This window comes from Neomonachus schauinslandi, chromosome 11 (genome assembly GCF_002201575.2).
Source record: "Neomonachus schauinslandi chromosome 11, ASM220157v2, whole genome shotgun sequence".
In the NCBI taxonomy this organism is placed as follows: Eukaryota; Metazoa; Chordata; class Mammalia; order Carnivora; family Phocidae; genus Neomonachus; species Neomonachus schauinslandi.
The window spans coordinates 55,371,018-55,389,478 of NC_058413.1; the positions used below are offsets into that span (position 1 = coordinate 55,371,018).

General features: G+C 40.8%; 1 protein-coding gene across 1 annotated transcript in view; it reads left to right on the forward strand.

Annotated features, from left to right (window-relative positions):
• Positions 1-3,884: 3,884 nt before the first annotated feature.
• Positions 3,885-18,461, forward strand: part of UVRAG (UV radiation resistance associated) — a 313,381-nt gene continuing 298,804 nt past the window's right edge. Inside the window, exon 1 of the mRNA XM_021704700.2 lies at positions 3,885-4,204. Within this exon, the coding sequence (XP_021560375.1) occupies positions 4,088-4,204 (117 nt within the window). The 5' untranslated portion in view covers positions 3,885-4,087. The remainder of the gene's footprint in view (positions 4,205-18,461) is intronic.

The window sequence follows — 18,461 nt, forward strand, 5'->3', positions numbered from 1 at the left end:
CTAACTGACTTCCTATTGCCTAAGATGAAGCCCGAATTCTTCTGCCTAGCAGCCAGGTTCTTTTTTACCCGGCCCCCTCTTCCTTTTTGGCCTCTTTGCCTGTTCCTCCCATGCAACCTTTGTTTCAGCCACCTTAAACTACGCTAATGTCATGACACTAATGTCACGTCCTCTGCCTCAGGGCCTTTCTTCATGCAAAACTCATGCTTCTGCCTAGAGTACTCTTTCTTCTCTGGAAAGCCTTCTGGTACAACACACAGCAGTTAGCAACTTCCTCTTCCATGCTCCCATTATCGTCCCAAAGACTGCATTGACCACTTTGTACTGAAATTATCCATGACCTCCTTGCAGTCAGGGATTCTATCTGCATTATTTCTGTAAACCTTGTGCCCTGGTTGGGCAGCTGGTACTGGTCTGAATGCTGTTTGACTTAGTGAGTAAGTAAATGGAAGAAAGAGGACTCTGTTGAAAGGAAGGGGCTAGATCTAATTTAATTAAATTTGAGACATCAAAAGACCACCCTGGCTTGTCTTGCTCTTACTTATTTAATGCATCATACCCATGAGATCTAGAGAATGAGGAGGGAGGAAGAAGAGGAGGTAAAATGGATTGGAGTGGCTTTAGCTTTTTGGCCCTGCAAACAATGCTTGGTTTCAATATCCAACATGGTTCTAGTTAGCTGTTAAAACACCAGTCATCCCTGAACCAAACCAAACCAACGACTCCTGTTGTTCATCTGTCAACCTCCTAATCATTTTTTAAGACTTTTGTGAAGCCTTCTCTGATTTTGCCCACCAGCTCCTGTAGAGTCAGTCATTCTGTTACCACTGGACCTTGATCTTTCTTCTATCATTGCATGTATATTGTATTTGGCCACTTTAGAATCCATGTTCCCTACACTTGGATACAAGTTTCCCTAGGGGATATATATCCCTGTATAAATATTATAGTATTTTAATTCAAAGTGATTAGAAATATTCTTCCGTTGAAACAAATATAGCCATATTATGGAAAAGGATCTAAGATAATACAAGATTTTTTAGAATGAAATAGGACATATAAAGATAATGATAGATAGCATTTATCCAACACTTACTATACCCAAGGCACAGTGCAAAATATTTTACATTCATTACCTTGAATACTTTGCAGGTATTTCAGTTCTTTGTCCTGTCCCTAGGGGTGAGCATTCCAGCTATCCTGGTGTTAGTGGCATGTGAGTGGAAAAGTCTGAGAAGGGTTGTTTACTTGAAGTGTGTATCTCCAGGGCTTGGTAATCATCTTGGTACAGAGTTGAATCTCATTAGAAGCTTGTAGAAAGAATGGATCCTGCTCTCTCTGCTGGAATATCCTTTTCTCCCTTCCTGCCTAGTAAACTCTTATTGGTCCTTCAATACCCAGTTTAAATGTCACCTCTACTGTGACTGAAATATGACTCTCTTCTCTGGCTTCCACAGCTCCTGAACTTTCCTCAGGCTGAGCAACTGGATTATCAGTCTTTGTTTACTTACTGGACTACACGATAAAGAGGGCAGCTCCTCTGGGGATGAGTCTGAGTCTGATTTCCCAGCACCCAGCAAAGGGCTTGACACCTCTGTGTCAATGAACATTTGTTGGATGAACGAGGTAATAAAGTTGGCTAATATTCAGAGCTGACCTCCAAAGAGGAATGAAGTGATTCAGTGTTCTGTCTTTATAGGTCTATTTTCTTAACCTATGTAGTGGTTTGAATGATGTCCCTCTCCCCCTCAAATGAGCCCATACTCTAATCCCTGGAACCTGTGAATGTCATCTTCCTTGGAAAAAGAGTCTTTGTAATTAAGGATCTCAGAATGAGATCTGGATTATCTGGGTGGGCCCTGAATCCAAAGACAGGTGTCCTGGTAAGGAAAAGAAAAGAATACACAGGAAGAAGAAAAGACGATGAGAAGATGGAGGCAGAGATTGGAATTATGCAGCCCCAGGATAAGGACCACCTGGAGCCACCAGAAAGGCAAGGAAAGATTCTCCCTTAGAGCCTTCTGAGAGAGTGAAGCCCTGCCAACACCTTCATTTTGGGCTACTGGCCTCTAGAACCGTGAAAGAATAAAATTCTGTTGCTGTTGTTGTAAGCTACCTAGTTTGCGGTAATGTGATACAGCAGCCTCAGGGAACTAAGGTAGGAACAGCTTGGAAGCAGAAAAGTGCTTTCTGTGAAATTCCACCAGATCTTGGCACTACATGAGTTGAACCACATGAGATTTGGGATTTCTTGACTAATCCCTTCTCAACAAACACCTGACCACACACCCATGAGGAACCACACACCCATGAGGAACCACTCGGATGTCTCAGAATAGGAGACAGTGTGACATCCATGTTAGCCAGTCCTGGGGTCAGATCCAAAGTGTCTTCAGGCTTCTGAACACCCTGGAAAGATAGTATGCTTACCTTTTATTAAACTATTTTTAGTGCAGTTATTATATGTGAGGTCTTCACTGGCACTTTACATATATTGATTTACTTAATCCCTACAGCAACCTTATTATTATTTTACAGATGGGAAAACCAAAGTGGAAAGATGGGAACTGGTTTGCCCAGGAACACATAGCTAGAAAGTGGCAGAGCCAAGATTCCCAAACTGCCTGATTTCTGTTGTGTCTGATTCTAAAACACTGTGTTCTTTCAGCTATATTAGTCCAGGTGGTGGATAACTTCACAGTCTGGGGGTGGGGGTGGGTGGGGGGAAGGCAGATTGATATCCTGCAGAATGAGTCAATGCTATTTATTATAGAAGCAATTGCTATGTATGCTATCATTACGATCAAGGAAGTCTTCATGGAAGAGGTGGCATTTGAGTTGGGTCTTCACTTAAAAAACAAACATGTACTGATTATCCAGCAGGTCCTGGAAATCCAGAGATGAATGACAAGGTCCTTTTGCTTGAGGAATTCAACGTGTGTGTGTGTGTGTGTTACACACTTATTAAAAGACAATGCAGTAGAATAATCAGAAATATGGTAGAGGCAAGGTTCCTAACTCAGGCTCCCAGAGTAGATCAGGAAAGCCTTTTGGAAGAAGGGACCCCACCCCCGGATGAGATTTGATGGATAAGCAAGCACTAGGAGGAGAAAAGTAGCAAAGGCTTTCTAAAGACAGCATAAGCAACACACTCCGAGAGGTGAAACAGCGTCCTGGGTGCCTGGCACAAGACCTTATAGCTCAGCGTACTAGTTAGGGGAGTGCGAAGAGGGTAGTGGACTTGTGGGTTGGAGTTGGTCACGGAAGAGCAGGTGGGACTGCCCGTCAGGTTTCTAGTCTCCGTGCATCCTGAGTGGTGGCCTTCTGTCGAACCATAAAATACTCCTTTTCAATCCCCGCACGTTCCTGGGAGCCCCTCAGGAAAAGGCTGCTCAGGGAGCTTGCAACAGCAGATCAAGACTCACGACCCAGCAGGCGCCAAACGGGTCCCCGCCCTCCGAGGGAGGCCGGTTACCATGGCAACTAGGTTCGGGCGGAAGTGGCTCGGAAGATTGACTCTCACTAATCAGGTGACTCTCCTGCCTCCTGCACGTGACAACAGAGCCCAGGCTCGCTCTCTACCTAATCAGACCCCGCCCCTCTTTCCCCTTACTGACAACTGACACCGACCTAGAGCAATGGCCTTTGCGGATCCGCCAGGAGACCCCGCCCCACGGCACTGAAAGAACCAATTAGACTGGGAAAAAAAGAAGCAACGCCCCAGGTTTCACCCCGGTTTGACAGACGCGATTTAGGCCTTCCCCGGGTCCCTCCGCCCCGAGCCCATTCCGGCCGGCGATGGACAGACCTTCTACCCAATAGCACGTCCCTTATCTGTCGTTGGGTCCCGCCCCCGTGGCAGCCGAACCAATGAGCAAGCCAGGTCTCGGCGGGGTGGTGGGGGTTGCACTGCGGTAATATGGCTCTTCCCTAGCCAGCGGCGGTGGCGGCTGGAGGTTGGGTAGAGCAGTTCTGCCTCTCGGGTGGCGGGTTTCTGGGCTGCAGGGACTCGGCGGGTCGAGGCTAGGCGGTGGTGGCGGATGCCGGAGGAACGCGGGCCCCGCCGCTTGGCGGCCCCTGGGTCAAGATGAGCGCCTCAGCGTCGGTCGGGGGCCCGGTCTCCCCGCCGCCCCCGGGCCCGGCGGCCTCGCTGCCACCCGGTTCTGCAGCGCGGGCCCTGCATGTGGAGCTGCCCTCTCAGCAGGTAACCCCGCGGGCTCGCGGCGCTCGGCGGGGGGCGGGGGGTGGCGGGAGGAGGCCGGGGAGGAGAGCCCGTGGGCGGCGGGCGGACCCTGTGCCAGCCAGGAGACCCGGAGAAGTGCCCGGGGAGAACTCGCGGGACCGAGGATTTGAGGATTGTGAGGGGAGGGAGCCAGCGATGGCCGAAGCTCTGGGAGATCCCCGAGTCCCCGGAGAGATCCCGTTACTGGAGACCGGCTGCAAAGAGACTGGAAGAGACCCAGTGGAACTCCCTGGGGGCCCCGGCCTGAGCCTGCCTCTCCGCCGCTGGGGGGGGCTGGGGATTCCCCTGCGCGGACCCTCCTCCTTATCCCTCCGGGGAAGGGACCCGGGGAAGCCCGGGTGTCCCATGAGAGATGGGGAAAGCGCTTTTCCTTTCTCAAGCCATTTGCGGAGAAACCAGTTAGTATTCTTTCCTAGGGGAGAAGTTGAGGAGTCTTTATGGTTTCTAGCGTTTACTTTTAATCTCCTTGTTATGAAGTACTCCCTTCAGCTTCCCAAGAGAAATCCTTTGGGACTTTGGGGTTTCCTTCCTAATTCTCAGACCCCCAAGGATCTCATTTTAGCAATTTAGGGGGCACTTTCCTACTTCATTCCCTCAAATGACTCTCCTGGAAGGAGGATTTGATGTATCTATTTGTGTCTTCCCCCATCCTTTAGCAGGGGCTTTGAGGGCTTCTTGGGTCCACATTGTAAGGGGATAATAAAGAGAGAACGCTGTTTGGGGATCTGACACAATGTGTGTGTACAGTACTTCTTCCCTCCACCACTCCCTTGCCCTTAGAAAGTACTTTTCACCCTCTTTTGTATTCCTCCTTCCAAGACGAGGACCTAGGAAAAACTGTCAGTTACTGAGAGTTTACCACCTAGGATTTGTGCAAAGTGCTCAACGGCCGGTAGTTCATTTCATCCTGGCGACTCTATGAGATCGCTATTTTTATGATTTCCCATTTTGTAGTTCAGCAAACTGAGGCTTAAAGATGTAAAATCACTCGCCCAAAGCCTTGCAGTTAGGAAGGGCAGTGGCTGGGTTTCACACTCCTGCCCTCTGACCCTGTAGCCCATGCACATGGTTGTGTGCTTGACACTGGGGCAACTACCTTCACTCCGAATGGAGCACATTCCTTTATCCTTCCTTCAACTTTATATCCTTGCTCTAGTACTTAGGAAAGATTCTTCAAGAAGAAAGTAGAGTTTGGGGCAGGGGGTGGGTGGGAAATGGGATGGATTTGAATGCAGTAGAGGAGGTGCTAAAGCAGAGAGCGGCACTGGTGATCATAGCTACAGTGGCCACTGAGCTGAATTGTGTGCAGAAGCAGGGCTTTTTATGTGGTGGAAGAGGGTTTAAAGATGGGGTTAGCATATGCCCTAGTTTTGTGGTGCTGTTGGGAAGCCAGTTGTTGGAGAGTATTAGGAGTTTGAGGGTAGTGAGGTTTGGATTGTATTTATGAGGTCCTGGGAGGGAGTAGAAGTCTGGTAGGGGAGACCAGCCTCTGGAATGAGCATTAATGTGAATTTTCATGTGTGTGGGGAGGTGGATTGTAAGGATGGATACTGAGAGAGGTGTTGGCACTGTTGAAAGCAGCCTGGAGAAATTCTAAGAAATTAAGGGCCAAGAGGGATTTAGTTTGGGGGAGCTTTGGGAAAATGTGGGATTAAGAAAGAGAAAGCATTATTTGTTTCATAGAATGCATTCTCTAATAACAGTTCACAGTTTAAAATTGGGGGAAATAATTCAAACTGTCCATGGAATAAATTTAACTGCATTTGTAAGCCTTTGTCAAATTTTTGGATTTGTGCCGAGGGATATATGGTGGCTTAAGTGTTCAACTGAATGCTGTATGAGCTCTGAATATGGTATTTACAGCTTTCTGGGGGTGTCATCCTTCTTGAATTCTTGGAAGGTAGCCTATGTGGCAAAAATACTTTTACTTTTGCAATTGATGTTCATTTAGCTTTGTGGGTCAAAGTGCTCAGGTTTTTAGGGTGTGAATACATAACATTTAAAAAATAAACATTTTTGTGAAAAACATTTTTGTGAAAGCGTTAACTGTATAAACTGCACTGATTACTTAGTACACAGCTTGACGAATTGTCACAAAGTGAACACAGTTACATAACCATTACCCAGAATAAGAAATACAAAATTATTAGCATTCCAGAAGTCCCCCTTATGTTCTCTCCCATCTCTACCTTTTCTTTCTCTCCAGAGGAACCACTATTCTGATTTCTAACAAGAGATCAGTTTTTGCCCATTCTTGAACCATATAAATGGAATCATGCAAATGTAGCTTTTTGTAAAAAGTCTGGTTTCCCTTGCTCAGTATTGTTTGTGAGCATGATAGGATGTGTGTGTGTGTGTATAAAACTTTTTTCATTTGGCATTAATTCATTGTCTTTTTTTTCCCTTGCCTATGGCTTTTGCATAATTTAAAAGGTTTAGATAAATTGGAAATTCAATTAATAACTTTCTTTTAAATAACACTTCAAAAATTACATCATTTTAATAAGATCCATGCTATTTGATAAAGTGTCAGTCTTTCAAAACAAGTAAGTAAACCTTGCTTTAGGATTTCTGTTGTTAAGTTGATTATCTCAAAGCATGGATTCAGTGGTTCCTCCAGCCCACTTCTTTGCATTGTTGACATTTTGAGTGGGTAGGTGAGTCTGGGAGATGTTGAGCTACATCCATAGCTTCTACCCACAATATACCAGGAGCACCCGTCCAGTTCTGACAATCAAAAATGTTTTCAGGTGTTGCCAAATGTCCCTTAGGGGAGCAAAATTACTCCTGGTTGAGAACCACTGTTCTAAGATATATTTTCTTTTTTTTAAAAGATTTTATTTATTTATTTGACAGAGACACAGTGAGAGAGGGAACACAAACAGGGGGAGTGGGAGAGGGAGAAGCAGGCTTCCTGTTGAGCAGGGAGCCTGATGTGGGGCTCGATCCCAGGACCCTGGGATCAGGACCCGATCCGAAGGCAGACCCTTAGTGACTGAGCCACCCAGGTGCCCCTAAGATATATTTTCATTTTAGGATAGAGAGTATTCCTGCTACTTTCTACTCATTTATTTCAGTCTTCATTAAGTCCCATTCATTCTAGTGGCTATAATGTTTAAAATGTTAATTTATTGTATTAGTTCTAAAGGTATTGGATTCCTCTTCCTAACCTGCCTCCAGGAAAAGATTTATTTTTTCTGCTCAAAGAAATTTCACAAAACTATGTATAAGACTTAAGTTATTTTTGTCTTATTTTAATCGACTTATCTTTAAAAAATAAAGTTTAGCTAAGGCTGCATAACTCCTGAATCTTTGTATGTGTGAGTAACTAGTCCATCATTATCAACCTGACTGTGTCAAATGGGACTACCACTTAATCTTTGCCTCTTTTTGCTTCTGTATGATCTTTTTTTTTTTTTTTTAAAGATTTTATTTATTTTTCAACAGAGAGAGAGAGACAGCGAGAGAGGGAACACAAGCAGGAGGAGTGGGAGAGGGAGAAGCAGGCTTCCCCCTGAGCAGGGAGCCCGATGTGGGACTCGATCCCAGGACCCTGGGATCATGACCCGAGCTGAAGGCAGATGCTTAACGACTGAGCCACCCAGGCGCCCTGCTTCTGTATGATCTTACTTTAACTGTAATTTAAGCATGAACTAGTCACGCATTTTGAAGACTGCTTTTGATCTTTAATTTTTGGTTGAGGTTTGTAATTAGTGAATATAAGCTCATCTGACGAATAACTTCCTTCACACCCTTAGCTTTAGGAGTTTTGAAATAAAATGTTGTGTTTTGTGGTAGAGGCATTTAATATGTTCTTAAAAGTTTAATTGAGAGCATTTCTTTCCTCCCCAAGGTCTTCCTCACTTGAGTATAACCTAATTACATTTCTTAGATACTCAGAGCTGGGATGCTTTTTCCTGATTGTTTAGTGACGCTTTCCAGGAGGCTACATATTCCTTCAAGAATTTGATAAAAGCTACAGACACTTTCCTTAGAAAATGCACTTACATACATTGACAATTTTGCATGCAGTTTTGGTTCTCTTGAACCATATGTATATGGAAGACCCCAGATTAAATAGTCCTAAACTGGTTTATTCCCGTCCTTTAAATTTTTTTTTAAATTTACAATTTATTATTTCTTTTAAACAATTGTCCATGTCAGTGTATATACATCTACCACATTTTGCACAATAATGTTTGGTTACCTTTGTTCAACTCTTGGTAGCCTTTTGGATTATTTCCAGTTTTCTCTATTACATTGTTGCAGTAAATATCCATGTATAGGTATCTTTGTACACTTGTGCTAATAATGCTGTAGGATGAATTTTGAGCAGTGAAATCACTCAGAGGAGATATATATATGTATATATATATATACATATGTATATATATATATGTATATATATATATACATATGTATATATTTAGATTGATATAGATGTATACAGTTATGCTTAATATGAAATATGTAAATTAAGATTTTTGTATATACATTTTTTTTTAATTTTCGAAGATACTAGCAAAGTGTTTCCCTAAAAGGACATGCCCACTACACTGCTACTACCAAATTTTGACAGTATGTCTTTCTCCATATTTTGTCAACTTTGGGCTCAGAAGTTTTCTCAATGTTTTCAAAAATGATTTTATGTATACAGTTTTATCTGTATGTAATAATATATATAGAATATAATCGTATAAATTATGAACATATATAACCATATGTATATATATTTATTTCTGTTATTTAAATTTGTATTTCTTTAATTATTAGTTATATTTTAATAGCTTCATTTATTGTATATAAAACATTATGTTAAGTACATGATCTCATTTATCCTTACACAACCCTATGAATTTCATCTTTGCCTAGCTTTATGTAGCATTTTAATTTCTTTTGTGAATTGCAGGTTTATTTATGTCCTTGGCATTAATTTTTCTGATTGCTTGCTTATGTTTTCCATTGACTTGAAGAGCAGTTTTCTTGTCCTGTTTTTGTTTTTGTTTTTTTATTTTTTATTTTTTTAAAGATTTTATTTATTTGACAGAGAGAGACACAGTGAGAGAGGGAACACAAGCAGGGGGAGTGGGAGAGGGAGAGGGAGAAGCAGGCTTCCCGCCGAGCAGGGAGCCCGATGTGGGACTCGATCCCAGGACCCTGGGATCATGACCTGAGCCGAAGGCAGACGCTTAACCGACTGAGCCACCCAGGCGCCCCGTTTTTGTTTTTTTTAAAGATTTTATTTATTTATTTGACAGAAAGAGAGCAGGAGAGCACAGGCAGGGGGAGTGGCAGAGGCAGAGGGAGAAGCAGGCTCCCTGCTGAGCAGGGACCCCCCCTGATGTGGGGTCCTGGGATCATGACATGAGCTGAAGGCAGTTGCTTAACCAACTGAGCCACCTAGGCGCTCCTCTTGTCCTGTTTTTGGAACAGGTGGGCTATATTAGTGCTATTAGCCTTTATCTTCCCTGATTTTTTTTTAAATAGACCTTATTTTTCAGAACAATTTTAGATTTACAGAAAAATTGAGATGAAAGATAGCACAGAAAGCTCTCATATACCTCCCCCATTCTTAACGTCTTTCAGTAGTATGATACATTTGTTATGATTCATGAACCAATATTGATGTATTATTAACTGAAGTCCACAGTTTATTCAGATTTCCTTAGTTAAAAAAATTGGGGTAAAATATACATAACAAAATTTGCCGTTTTAATAATTCGCAAGTGTACAACTCAGGGGCATTATGTATATTCTCAGTGTTGTGTGTGCAGTCATTATCAGTATCTATTTCCAGACATTTTCATCATCCCAAACAGATGCTGTACCCATTAAACAGTAGTTCCCCATTTTCTTCTTCCTCCAGCCCCAGGTAAACTCTCTTCTACTCGCTGTCCCTATGGATTTGCTTATTCTAAGTACTTGATATAAGTGGAATGATACAATATTTGTCCTTTTGTGTATGGCTTATTTTCAGCATAATGTTTTCATTGTTCTTCTGTGTTGGAGCATGTATCAGAATTTCATTCCTTATATGGCTAAATAATACTCTATTGTATGTATATGCTGCATTTTTTTTTAAAGTAAACTGTACGCCCAGCATTGGGCTCGAACTCAGAACCCGGAGATCAAGAGTCCATGCTCTACCGACTGAGTCAGCAGGGAGCCTCTGTAGTTTGTATATCCATTCATCTGTTAATGACCTTTTTCTGTGCCAGGATACCATCCTGAAAGCACATTATATTTGTCCTATCTCCTTAGTCTCTTGGCTGTGACAGTTCCTCAGATTTTTCCTTCGTATTGATGACCGTGGCAGTTTTGAGTACTGGTCAGGTATTTTGTAAGATGTACCTGTATTGGAATTAGTCTCATGGTTTGTTGTTGTTTTTTTTCTATGATTAGACTGGGGTTTCTCTGCTATAAGGTTACTCTTTCCCATTAACCCCTCTCTACTGTCCTCTTTGGAAGGAAGTCACTATGCACAGCTCACACTTAAGGAGTAGGGGATTCCTGTTCCCTCTCCTTGAGGGCAGAATATCTACATAAATTATTTGGAATTCTTCCACATGGGAGATTTATATCAGTAATCACTTCCTTTTACAGATGAGGAATCTAAGGTCTGGGTAACTTTCTCTAAGTCACACAGTGTCAACACAGGGACTGCAGTCAAGGTCTTTGATCCCTAGTTGCTATGGGCACCCACTCTTTGTAGATTGCTGGTGAAGTACAGAAGTTTTAAGTTACCTTAAGGTTCAGGCCCATCATGCTTTGTGTAGTTTATTTCCCACAGCACCTTTATCAAGTGCTATTGATTATGTAGTAGGAGCTGTATATTTTTATTTAATTTATTTATATATTATTTACTTATTTTTTTAAGGATTTATTTATTTTAGGGAGTGAGCGCGTGTGCTTGTGGTGGGGGGGGGAGGGGTAGGAGAGAGGGAGAGGGAGAATCTCAAGCAGACTCCCCGCGGAGTGTGGAGCCCAATGCAGGGCTCAATCTCAACCACCCTGAAATCATGACCTGAGCTTAAACCAAGAGCTGGATGTTCAACTGACTGAGCCACCCAGGCGTGCCTATGTTTTTATTTTTAAATTTTATTTCTGTATGAAAATTTCCTTTGAACAACTTTACAGCCTAAAGAGAAGGAAATGGGATTGAAACACATAACAAGAAAAAAATGGTAGAGAAGCACCAAAATGCTTTATAAAGCTTAATTTAGCTGTACATGATATATATTTTCCCCTTATATGTTTATTAGATATCTTACTTTTGCTAATCTAATCAAATCATCTTTTTATTATATTTTCAAAAAAAATCTGTTTCGTTGGTAAGGCCACTGTAGGCAGAAAGTTGTGTCTTACTGGGAATGTATGCTTCATGCAGCACAGCACTGTGCTATGTACATTCATTCCTTCCACAAATATTTATTGAACCCCTTACTTGTGACTCAAATTTAAAACATGTAATACCTATAAAATAAAATGATAGCAATTTTTAGCTGCTTTGGCTCTTGTAAACAAAACTGCATGATGAAGCTTCAGAAACTTGAAAAAAAAATCAGCCTAAAATCATTTTTTTTTTTTTAAGATTTTATTTATTTATTTGACAGAGAGAGAGACAGCGAGAGCAGGAACGCAAGCAGGGGGAGTGGGAGAGGGAGAAGCAGGCTTCTTGCAGAGCAGGGAGCCCGATGTGGGGCTCGATCCCAGGACCCTGGGATCAGGACCTGAGCCGAAGGCAGATGCTTAATGACTGAGCCACCCAGGCGCCCTCTAAAACCATTTTTATGTGACAAAATGCCATCAGGAATGTAAGAATTTTTATGTTTGTTTCTTTGTTTTTCCTGTGAAAATGTTTAGTTCTCCTTTGAAAGTAAAAGCTTTGTTCTTATTTAGTGTTTACTTTAAAATTTCTCTACAGGGTCACAATTCTTAACTTTGTGGCAGAAAATTCAGAAGTGAAACTGACCGGAAATAGAGCAAGAGCAGAATTGAAACTAATAAGTTGGGCCTGAAGTGTATGGTGAAATGAAAAAAAAAAAAAGGTTTTCATAGTTTCCATATGTGTACTTTTGATATCTGTGTATTTTTACCTGTCAGACTTATTACCACTGGGTGGAGGAATATTTGTCATTTTTAATGCACTTGAATGAGTGCAGCAAGAAACTAGGGGTATTTTAGAAAAATTGAAGACTAGGTCTATGTTAAGTGAGGTCTGATGACATCAGTAATGTCTCAGGAAGAGTTAAATTTTTCTGATGCCTTGCATGATTTAGCAGTTGTTATATACTTAGGTTACACAGGTAGAGGAACACATGGAGAACCGAAAAGTTGATATTGGAATTTTCAGTGGTATAGGGGCGCCTTGGTGGCACAGTTGGTTGAGCATCCGACTCTTGGTTTTGGCTCAGGTCCTGGTCTTGGGGTTGTGAGATCAGCTCTTTGTCAGGCTCCACGCTCAGCACAGAGTCCACTTGAGATTCTCTCTCCCTCTCCCTGCCCCTCTGGCTTGTGTGCGCATGTGCATGCGCTCTCTCTCTTAATAAATAAATAAATTTTTAAAAAAATAAGGTATAATTCCTAGTATACCTTTTTGGTTTAATATTATATAATTTGTTTTCCATCTTCTTTTAAGGTAGAAGTGTGAGTTTGAATCATAGAATTTTATAGATGCAAAATCTGAAGCCCTCAGAGTTGAAACTATTTCCCTGGTCATAGACTTGGTCCATCTGTTTATTCCCTTCCTCGAGGAGTCAATAGAGAGTATTTAACAAATCCAAATTGAGTGTTCCTTTAGTTCCTTTTAGTGACAGTTACCTGACAGTTCCTCTTGTTCCTTTTAGTGACAGATACCTGACCAGATCCTGGGCCTTAGTTCTACTGTGCTTGGCTGGGTGTTTGAGAATTTGTTTCTTAAACTTAACCTCTGTGCTTTGACACATCATTTCCGCAGCTCTGGGAATTTTAGGCTAGAATTGAAATGGGAGAAAGACTATATTTTAAACTTCTCTTTACAGGCAGAACACTCAGACCCCACCCCCACACCCTCTTTTATGGTATGAATTAGAGTGAAACTTTGGAAAATCCCTCTGTATTTGAAGTGATCAGTCTTCCTGTTTTGTCCCTGGGTACTTACCAGGCTGATCCTTTTTTTTTTTTTTTTACCATGTCTATCCTTTTTGAATAGTCCACTTAAAAGTACTGATTCTTTACCTTTTTAAAGTTCTGAAACAACATCTGGTGATTGTGGGTTCTGTGATGTCAGGAATTTCATTCTGTGTAATATTTGATGATGATTGCCAGAGACCTCATTTACTAGAAATGTTATTAGGCATTGAAAACTTTAGTAAAGTGAGTTTGTTGGTTAAAGGCTGAGCCAGATAATGTTAAAGCTGAGCATTAGAACCTACTACTTAAGCACCTCTGTTTGTTTGTTGGTCCACTGAAATATCTGGCACTTTTTTCCCCACCATGGTTTTTAGAATGTCCTGAAAGAAGCATTCAGATATTTTTAAAAACAATGAGGAAGGGGTGTCTGGGTGGCTCAGTTGGTTAAGGGTCTGCCTTTGGCTCAGGTCATGATCCCAGGGTCCTGGGATCAAGCCCCGCATCAGGCTCCCTGCTCGGCGGGAAGCCTGCTTCTCCCTCTCCCACTCCTCCTGCTTGTGTTCCTGCTCTCACCGTCTCTCTCTGTCTCTCTCAAATAAATAAATAAAATCTTAAAAAAAAAAAAAAAACAATGAGGAAAACTGGGAAGCTGAAACTGGCAGTTACCTTTGGCTTTTGTCAGTAGACTCCGGGGTAAAAAAGAGAAGATACAAATAAGTAAAAGTGGAAATCAGACTTATGATCTTTTTTTTTTTTTCAGGAAAAGCTTGGTGTTCTTCACCATGACTGTACTTTTTTTTTTTTTACTAAGGGTTTAACTCTGAACTATAAGTACTTCATATGTCATGTAAGCCTGTGTTAAAAGAAGTATAGAAGGAACTTAACTGCATCAGCCATTTATTCAACAGATATTTATAAAGCACCTTCTTTGAATTATGTTAGGAATGTGATTAGAATGAATACTTCAATTTCTGAGGATATGAATTATTTCCTGTCACAATGCCAGTCATTTTTTTAATGAGACTATAGGAAAGCTAAACTTTTTAAAAAATGTAACATGAAAATAACTTTATTTAGAATTATGAAAAAACTTTTTTTTAACCTTGATTGTCTACCTTAATGAATAGAATAATCTTATTGAGAAAACTGGTATTGCTTTCATCCACTAAACTGTTAATATCTAGCTATATATGGGAAGCAGCAATATGAAGAAGATTTTCTAAGTTTTCATTTTGAAAATAGATCACAAAGCAAGATAGGCACGTAGGCTGTGGGTGCTCATTACAGGTCTAGGATATTTTATAGTACTGTACTCATTGCAGGAGAGAGTTGGTCCCATTATAGACTTACTGTAGAGTAGGTATTTCAGTCTTGTTTTCATGAATTGACTTAATGGAGTTTATTCTGCTTGGAAGGTATTTAATATAAATGTAAAAGTAAAGAACAGTTGTCCAGGTACTCTGGAGTGACTAGTTTACTTTTGATTTTCATGTTTTTCTATAAGAAGACATCAGTCTGATTATTAGGTGGGGACAATAGAATTGCAGAATTTCTTAATTGCACCTTAGCTGTATTTTTTGTTTTTTGCTGCATTTTTGATAAATAAACTTGGCTATTTTAGGACTACCTGAAAATTACTAAAAGGTATTGCTCATGATTATTACCTTGAATTTTCAAGAAAAGGTTACAGTATCAATATTCTCTTTAATGAGGTAGCAAAATATGCAGCATATTTTAGGTAGTTATGTAAGAAATAAAAATTAAATAAATTGATACTTAGAAGTAAACATAAGACCTCTTAAAAATGGAAAATTTAATTAATTGATATTAAAGTCCTGCTGTGTATCAAATACTGCATTAGACTGGGGTACGTCTTTCTCCAACTTCTCTTGTTGGAATACCAGAATATGTTTGAACATAGTTTTACAATATTTTTCTTTTTTCTTTTCTTTTTTATTTATTTATTCTTACAGATTTTATTTATTTGTCAGAGAGAAAGAGTGTGAGTGAGCACAAGCAGGGGGAGCTCAGGCAGAGGGAGAAGCAGACTCCCTGCTGAGTAAGGAGCCAAAGGCAAACACTCAACCAGCTGAGCCACCCAGGTGTCCCTCTTTTTTAATTTGTATATCATTTTTATTGTGAGTGATTTGACAGTGTCTGGTGTTAGGTATTTTTGTTTATTATTGTTTTTTAAAATTGAAGTATAATTGACATCATTAGTTTTGGGTATATAACATAATGATTTGATATTCATGTAAATTATGAAATGATTGGCACAATAAGTCTAGTTGACATCTGTCACTATACATAGTTCTTTTTTTTTTTTTTTTTTTAGTAAACTCCATCCCCAATGTGGGACTCAAACTCATGACCCCGAGTTCAAAAGTCACATGCTCTACTGACTGAGCCAGCCAGGTGTCCCAGTCACCATATATAGTTACAAGAAAATTTTTTTCTTGTGATGAGGACTTTTAAGATTTATCCTTGTAGCAACTTTCAAATATTTAGTACAGTATTATTAACTATAGTCACATTACATCTCCATGACTTACTTATTTTATAATTAGAAATTTGTACCTTTTGACTCCCTTCACCCAGTTCATCCCTTACCCCTTGTTTTACAATTTCTTTTTTTAACAAGTTCAGGTTTTTGTTTTTTATTTTTAAGATTTTATTTATTTATTTGACACACAGAGAGAGATAGCTAGAGCAGGAACACAAGCAGGGGGAGTGGGAGAGGGAGAAACAGGCTTCCCGCCGAGCAGGGAGACCGATGTGGGGCTCGATCCCAGGACCCGGGGATCATGATCTGAGCCGAAGGCAGACAGACGCTTAACAACTGAGCCACCCAGGCGCCCCTCAAGTTCAGTTTTTTAAAAAAATATTTATTTGTCAGAGAGAGAGAGAGCACAAGCAGAGGGAGCAGCAGGCAGAGGGAGAAGCAGACTGCCTGTTGAGCAGTGAGCCGATCCCAGGGTCCTGGGATTGAGTCCCACATCGGGCTCCTTGCCCAGCAGGGAGCCTGCTTCTCCCTCTGTCTCCCTCTGCTTGTGCTCTCTCTGTCAAATAAATAAAATCTTAAAAAAACAAACAACAACAACAAAAAAAAACAAGAGAAGATTGGGAAGAGATTGGATTATTTATATCTCTAAACATTTTAAACCTCAGTGTGCCTCCTTTTTCTCAGTTGCCAATTGCTTGACTTTTCTTCTCTAATATTTTCATTCCATAAACATTGTGTTCAACTCTGTTCTACACTATCATTTGTTCAACAGTTATTTTTTCGACTTTCTGCTATGTATACCACATTGGCGAAGAATATGGATTCTAGAGCCAGACTGACTGCTTGGGTGAAATCCTGGTCTTTCCATTTCTTAGCTGAGCAGTCTGGAAGTTACTTATCTCCCTATGCCTCAGGAAGGCTCAAATCAAATGGGCATAATAGCACTTACCCTATGGGGTTGTTGAAAGGATTAAATGAATCATAAATTTGCATTAAAAAGTGCTTGGTACAGAGAAAGTGCTCCAGAAATGTTAGTTGTTGGCTTCTATTGTTATTACTATTTGTTAGGCACTGAGGATACAGGATCAATAAGGCACTGTCCTTGCCCTGGAGATGCACATAATCTAATGGTTAAGGCAACTATATCAGCAAACCATTTTAGTGGAATATATAAGAGGTGGTTTGAACAAATGCTGAGGTGGGAAAGGGGAGGAAAAGCATTCTAGCCAAGTGACCCCCTTGAGTAAAAAGGTAAGGTATAAAAAGGAATGGCTGATAATTATGTGAGACTGGAGTTTAAGTAGCTTGGAGGAGGGTGGTGGGAGCAAATGAGTTGGAGAGGTGTAGTCTGGGATTAGATTATAAAGGACCATATATGCCATGCTTTAGGATTTGGATATCCTGGAGGTAGAGGGGAAGACAGTCTTTTTAGAGCAGGTTTAGATTCACTGTGAAATTGAGCAGAATGTACAAAGATTTCCCAAATACCCCTGCCCCCACACATGCATAGTCTCCCCCATTATCAATATCCCCCACTCCATGGTACGTTTATTACATTTGGTGAAGCTGCATTGGCACATCATTGTCACCCAAAGTCCATAGTTTACATTAGGGTTTTCTCTTGGTGTTTTACATCTATCTGGTTATAGACAAATGTATAATGACATGTATTCACCAATATAGTATCAGACAGAGTAGTTTCACTACCCTAAAAATCTCGTGTGCTATACCCATTCATCCCTCACACCCTCTTAAGCCCTGGCAACCATTGATCTTCTTACTGTCTCCATAGTTTTAGCTTTTCCAGAGTGTCATATAGTTGGAATCATATAACTCTGTTGAGTAAATACGAAGGACCACGATTGCTGGAATGTATGGTAAGAGTATGCTTAGTTTTTTTATTTTTTATTTTTTTTTAAAGATTTTATTTATTTATTTGAGAGAGAGAATGAGAGAGAGAGCGAGCACAAGAGAGGGGAACAGGAGAGGGAGAAGCAGACTCCCCGCTGAGCAGGGAGCCCGACTCTGGACTCGATCCCGGGACCCCAGGATCACGACCCGAGCCGAAGGCAGTCGCTTAACCAACTGAGCCACCCAGGCGCCCAAGAGTATGCTTAGTTTTATAAGAAACTGCCAAACTGACTTCCAAGGTGGCTGTACCATTTTGCATTCCCACTAACAATGAATGAATTAAGAGTTCCTGTTGCTGCACATCCTCGCCAGCATTGGTGCTGTCAGTGTTCTGGAGTTTGGCCATTGTAATAGGTCTGTGTAGTGTCATCTTGTTTTAGTTTGAATTTCCCTGATGAAAAATGATGTGAAACATCTTTTCATGAGCTTGTTTGCCATCTGTATATCTTGTTTGGTGAGGGTTCTGCTAAGGTCTTTGGGTTTTTTTTTTTTAAATTTTTTCAATTGGGTTGTTTTGTTTTCTTATTGTTGAGTTTTAAGAGTTCTTTGTATATTTTGGGTAACAGTCCTTTGTCAGATGTTCCTTTCGCAAATATTTTTCCCCAGTCTGTTGCTTGTCTTCTCATTCTCTTGACATTGTCCTTTGCAGAGCAGAAGTGTTTAATTTTAATCAAGTCCAGTTTGTCAGTTATT